This window comes from Equus quagga, chromosome 8 (assembly GCF_021613505.1).
Source record: "Equus quagga isolate Etosha38 chromosome 8, UCLA_HA_Equagga_1.0, whole genome shotgun sequence".
Lineage (NCBI taxonomy): Eukaryota > Metazoa > Chordata > Mammalia > Perissodactyla > Equidae > Equus > Equus quagga.
Window position 1 is genome coordinate 103,005,738 of NC_060274.1, and position 6,000 is coordinate 103,011,737.

Consider the following 6,000-nt stretch of genomic DNA (forward strand, 5'->3'; position numbering starts at 1 on the left):
GACCGGGATTTGTTGTAGTGTCCAGGAGATTTGGCGTAAACTACTGAAATCAGGAGCTGGGGCTTTTATTTCTTTATTTTTATAAGAGTTATTTTTAAAATGTATGAAACATTGAATAGATTTAAAAGAATGTTCATAAAATATGTACAAAGTATTAAAATAATACAATAAATGAGTTTAAGGAAAAGAACACAGCCTTTACCTTTGCAGTCCCTAACATGCCCCCATCCCATTCCATCCCTTCCTACCTGCTTCCTGAACCGTGTTTTTTGCTGTCTTGGTTTACTTTATAAATTTACCATTTGCCTATTTCTTAACACCACGTTGTTTAGTTTTGAATAGTTTTGAACTTCATATAAATTATGTGTATTTTTCAGAGATATACTACTTTCCTTCATCATTATGTTGCTGAGATTTACCCATGTAATTGAGTATAATTCAAATTCATTTATTTCTGCTGTTTAGCGTTCCAATTTATAAATTACTTTCTTTCTTCTACATTCGGGTTATTACTCGTTTTTGTTTGTTCATTTTGTTTTGTTTTGCTACTACAAACAGTGCTGCTATGAATATATTTAGACACATGGGAAATTTTCTCTTGTGTATACCTGGGAATTCCCCTGCTGGATCACTGGGTATGAGCATCTTCAACTTTCTTCAGCTTTAAGTAATACCAACTATTTTCCAAAGGGGTTCTGCCAGTCTCCTCTCCCATCAGGAATACATGAGTGATTTGGCATCTCTACCTCCTGACAAGTGTTGTGGTGGGGATGAAATGGCATCTCATGCTGGTTTTAATTTTCATTTCTTGTTGCAAATGAAGTTAAATATCTTTATTTCCTCTTTTGTGGAGTTTCTGGTCATGATTTTGGCCCATTTTTCTATTGTTATTATTTTCTTATTGATTTATTGGAGGTTGTTTTATATTCTAGATACCAATCCTTTGTCAACTACACACGTTGCAAATACCTTCTTCCAGTTTGTGATTTGACAATTTTACTTTTTTCATGATCCTTCTTGGGGAATAAAACTTCTTAAGTTTAATTCATATGAATTTATTAATCTTTTCCTTTTCCACTCTTACAAGGAAACCATCATTTATTGTCTTAAAAAATTCCCTTCTGAAATGATAAGGATAACTGTCCTACATTGTTTTCTAAATTTTTTATAGTTTCACCTGGAATTGATTTTTTGTATTATATTTTGTGAGGCAAGAGTCCAATTTCATTATATTCCATGTGAATAACCTTTGTCCCAGCGTCATTTATAGATCACCAATACTAGTTTATTCATAAGCCAGATTTCTCTGTATGGATGGGCTTGTTTCTAGGATCTCTGTTTTACCCCTTTGGTCTCTTTGTCCATCCCTCTGCCAAAACCACCACGTCTTAGTTCTTATAGGTTATAATAATTCTTGATACCTGGTGAACTAATCTCCTATCTTATTTTTCTTCTTCGGTATTATCTTGGCTATTATGGACTTTTGCAATTCCATATAAAATTTAGGTTCTGATACTTAGTTTTAAATGTCCTGTTTTACTGAGGACACTTGAGGAAACTGGGGTCAGAGTTTACGGGATTTAGAGTCACATAGATTGTTTAGTCACTTAAGCAAGAATCGGAGCTGGGACTGAATGGGAACCTGGATCTCTGCCCTCCTCGCCGGCATTTTCCCCACCGAGTCATGCAATTTTGTCCTTCCCTTAGTCATTCTTGAGTAATATGGCTATCTGAAAAAATCTATGCTATTTTAAGACAAATTTTAACACCAAAGATTTCTTTTTACAAGTTCAAATTTAGCGGCACAGACCCACCTTTGGTACGTCCTTCCACGGCTTGATTGGCATGATAAACCCACAAGCAAGTTTTATTTTTAGAATCAAAAAGGGACTACATCTACACCTGGTAAACGTGGCATCACAGCAATTCCTTCCTTCATGACGGAGGTCGGGCTGCAACTACGCTGCTCACTCGTGCAGCCTGTTTGGTTTTATTACTTTACTGTAATTCCTGATTTTCCCCAGTTATTCCACTCACAATAAACTGTCACTCACCAATATGACTCTTTTAAAAACATTAATTTTTCTTCATTCTTATAGGATGATTATGTACTTGAAGTGAGGCATTTTCAGTGCCCCAGATGGCCAAATCCAGATAGCCCCATTAGTAAAACTTTTGAACTTATAAGTATTATCAAAGAAGAAGCTGCCACCAGGGATGGGCCCATGATTGTTCATGATGAGTAAGTTCTACTCTTTAAATCATTTCACACTAGAGCATGCTCTGGGTGTGTGTATATTTCATTTGTCTTTGTGCTAACTAATACTTTAGACCAATTGTGGTGATTCAGCCAGGGCGGATTGTCTAATTCTTATGAACAAGGTTAACACAGAATAGATTTTTCACTTCTCTTGGAGCTGCTGTTGAAGGCAGAAGACGAGTACTCGATCAAGAATTTGCTCTTACATTGTATGCTGAGACTACTTTGTGTGATGAGTCAGTATTTCAGGACTTGAGTTTTTACAGGTGCTAACCAGAGAGACATTTCTCAGCCACTCATTTCCTGGAATAGGAGTAAAATTGATTTATTTTTTATTTACCAGAAACAGAAATCTTTATCCAATAGATCTTTCCAGTCTTCTGTTATGAACAAATAAAAAATGCGTATGCTGGAATTATATGTTATATGCATATTATATATAATACGTATTATGTAACATAACCTCAGTCAGATCATTTTGATTTATTGCCAGCCCCTTCCATAGTATAAAAATAGCAAAGGCGTAAACAAATATTAAACTTTTATAAAGTATCCCATTACTTATATCATAACACTAGCCAATATTTCAAATTAAACCATGGTTCTATGTGCAATAAAGTAAAGAAAGACAATTCATTGAAAATTTCAGTGTTCTTACTGCAAAGTTGTCAAGGCTGCATGCTCTGTGAGTTCCAAATGTGAAAGTGTGATACATCTGAATGGAGTCTTTGTCCCTTCCCTTTGCTTCAAGGCATGGAGGAGTAACAGCAGGAACTTTCTGTGCTCTGACAACGCTTATGCACCAACTAGAAAAAGAAAATTCCATGGATGTTTACCAGGTAGCCAAGATGATCAATTTGATGAGGCCAGGAGTCTTTGCTGACGTTGTAAGTAATAAAGCAGTGAACCAGACTTTTCACTGTTAAGAGTCCTACTTACTTCCCAGAGGCTCCCAAAATCATTTTATGACATATCAAAAAACATCACATTGGCTGATAACATTAGCATGCAGTTTTTTTCAAGCTGAATTACAAGTACTTCAGTCCATGATTCATAAAACTGGAACAATAAAGAATAAACATTTAAAGTTTATCTTCCAGAAAGTTGATGGATAGAAAATTTTAAATCTCATGCGTGCCTTTTGCAAGACTTATTCTGAAAAATAGCCTCAGTAGAAGCACTAACTAATCTGACTTATCCAACAAAATAAATAGTTGTTTTCCTGGGGTTCAAGTTCTGCCTAGCCTCAGCACAATCAGAAGACAGACCTCAAAGATTTAGACGCTGGACCTGTTCACTTTTTTCTCGAGCCACATTCAATTTCTGAACTTAACAACTGGCTAATTCTCGGGTACTTTTAAAAAGAAGGAGCGACTCGTACAATCAAGAAAGAGGCACAGCACATCTGGAGAGAGAAGTCTCAACTCTGAAAATAATTTAAAGTTTTTGTTATTGTAGAAACAAGGTCTGGAAAGACAATAGGGAACTTAGTGCAAATGCCCCAATGGGAGGAGCTCAGGTGGACATCGAAGTGTAGGCTCCCCTCCGGCTCCCTGGTCTGCACGTGTCTAAGGGCCTTATCAAGGGTGCATCTTCAAAGCTTTAGCCCAGATCAGTTGTCCAGAAAGCGAGGTAATCCTTGCACACATGCACTTTAGAGGAACCCCTATTAAAAGTCTTATTCAGGCCAGTTGAGTTGTATTAGTCTTGCCCTATGAGAAATAGCTTTCCAGAGATTGAACTTTCACCCGTTTCCTGAATGCAGTTAATGATGCACTGGTTTACATGTAGTCCTAATAGTTTTCCACTATGATGCTAGTCACTGGCTCACGTTCTCTGCAACTGCTTTCCCTCTGCCACACCACCACCAGAGTTGACATCTGTAAGAGAAAAACTCCTTTATTCTTCTGTGTGGCTCTACTTTGAGACCACAGCAGGGCACACGCATACCCTTGCAGCAGGGCATAACCGGTCAGGCTGGTGGAGTGTGAAGAACACTTGGTGAACGGTGGATCTTGTGAAAGGCCTGCATTCTCTATGAGTCCCCGAGCTGACAGTGATCTCAGATCTCTCCATAGACAAACCCAGTGGATTGCCTAGCAGCTCAAGAAAGGAGAATGAGTAGCTTATTTTTGAGTGGGTTACAGGTGCCTAGTGCCACAGGCTTTACACGCAAGTTGATAAATCAGTAACGGAACCCTGTCACATTCCCTTCTGATTCTATGAAGTAAATGAATAAGAATGGAGTGTTTCCCATTGGCCAATGTAGGTGGGCCAATTTTCTAGGTCAATAAATGTTGGCTAATTGAAAAACTACTTTAAATTTAATCAGAAAGAGACATTAATATAGATTGTGTACCTCTGCTGAGTATAACAGAGCCCTTCACACACTGCCCGCCCATGAACAGTGCTGAAGTGTGACTAAAAACATTCCTTCTTTACACAAACACGTGTCTTCTCTGAGCCTCCTGTTTGTAACCTCCCATTCTCTGTTCTCCAGGAGCAGTATCAGTTTCTCTACAAAGCAGTCCTCAGCCTCGTGAGCACCAGGCAGGAAGAGAATCCGTCCACCTCTCTGGACAGTAATGGCGCTGCGTTGCCTGATGGCAATATAGCCGAGAGCCTGGAGTCTTTAGTTTAACCCAGAAAGGGGTGAGAGAAGTCTACATCTGAGCATTGTTTTCCTCTTTCTAAAATCAGACAGGAAAGTCAGTTCAGTTCTTCTGTTTTCTGTTTACTTCCCATCACCTGACAGTAACTTTCATGACATAGGATTCTGCTGCCAAATTTACATCATTAACAATGTGTGCCTTTTTGCGAAACTTCTTGTAATTCACTTATTGTGTTTAAACTAAATAATTGAATTTTCCAGTATTTCTAAGAACGGACTTGTATTTTTTTCATATTGATTTTAACAGAAAATTTCAATTTATAGATACTAGGAATTCACAACTACATAAAACATGTTTGTTTTTAGGTGTCAAATTTTTAGCTGTATTTGTAGCAATCATCAGGTTTGCTAGAACTGTAACTTTTAATATAGTAGATTGTAAATAAAACACCGTGTTCCCTATGATATTCAACATTTTACAACTGCAGTATTCACCTAAAGTAGAAATAATCTGATACTTACTGTAAATACTGCTCTAGTGTCTCCATGGACCAAATTTATATTTATAATTGTAGATTTTTATATTTTACTACTGAGTCAGTTTTCTAGTTCTGTGTAATTGTTTAGTTTAATGGTGCAGCTCATTACCTGGCCTTACTCTACAGTCTTCTGATATTGTTTTGTGTTATCTCAATGATTAACTCTGTTTTAGCATGTAATTTTAACTTTTATGGAAAATAGAAATGCATTTGTTTTGAAAGAGATGTTTTTATGAGAATAACACCTTACCCAACATTGTTTAAATGGTTTTTATCCAAGGCATTGCAAAAATAAATATAAATATTGCCATCAATTTGCGTTTGCTTGTGAAGTGTTGTGCTGGGGCATTTTAGCAGAAAATTGTGGACATGGGTCCCACTGGGATGATGGAAGTGAGCAAAGGTTGATGAGATCAGACGGTGTACAGAGCTCTGATTCCCAAACTGCGCTTTGAGGCACACAGGGAACGCAAGAATTTTGCTTTTTTGAGGACAACACAGCAACATGTACTGACACTGCACGACTGCTACTAATAAATTATTTGGACCTAGCTACTTAATGAACAGAGCCATTACGTATTTCTTTTGGC

The 6,000-nt window shown here is 37.3% G+C and overlaps 1 protein-coding gene across 2 annotated transcripts in view; it reads left to right on the top strand.

The window, feature by feature from the left end:
- PTPRZ1 (protein tyrosine phosphatase receptor type Z1) overlaps window positions 1-5,724 on the top strand; it is a 176,651-nt gene extending 170,927 nt beyond the window's left edge. For both annotated transcript variants that reach the window (XM_046669354.1, XM_046669355.1), the window contains 3 exons: window positions 2,100-2,242; window positions 3,012-3,147; window positions 4,761-5,724. In XM_046669354.1, the coding sequence (XP_046525310.1) occupies window positions 2,100-2,242; window positions 3,012-3,147; window positions 4,761-4,901 (420 nt within the window). In that variant the 3' untranslated portion in view covers window positions 4,902-5,724. The remainder of the gene's footprint in view (window positions 1-2,099; window positions 2,243-3,011; window positions 3,148-4,760) is intronic.
- The last annotated feature ends 276 nt before the right edge of the window (window positions 5,725-6,000 follow it).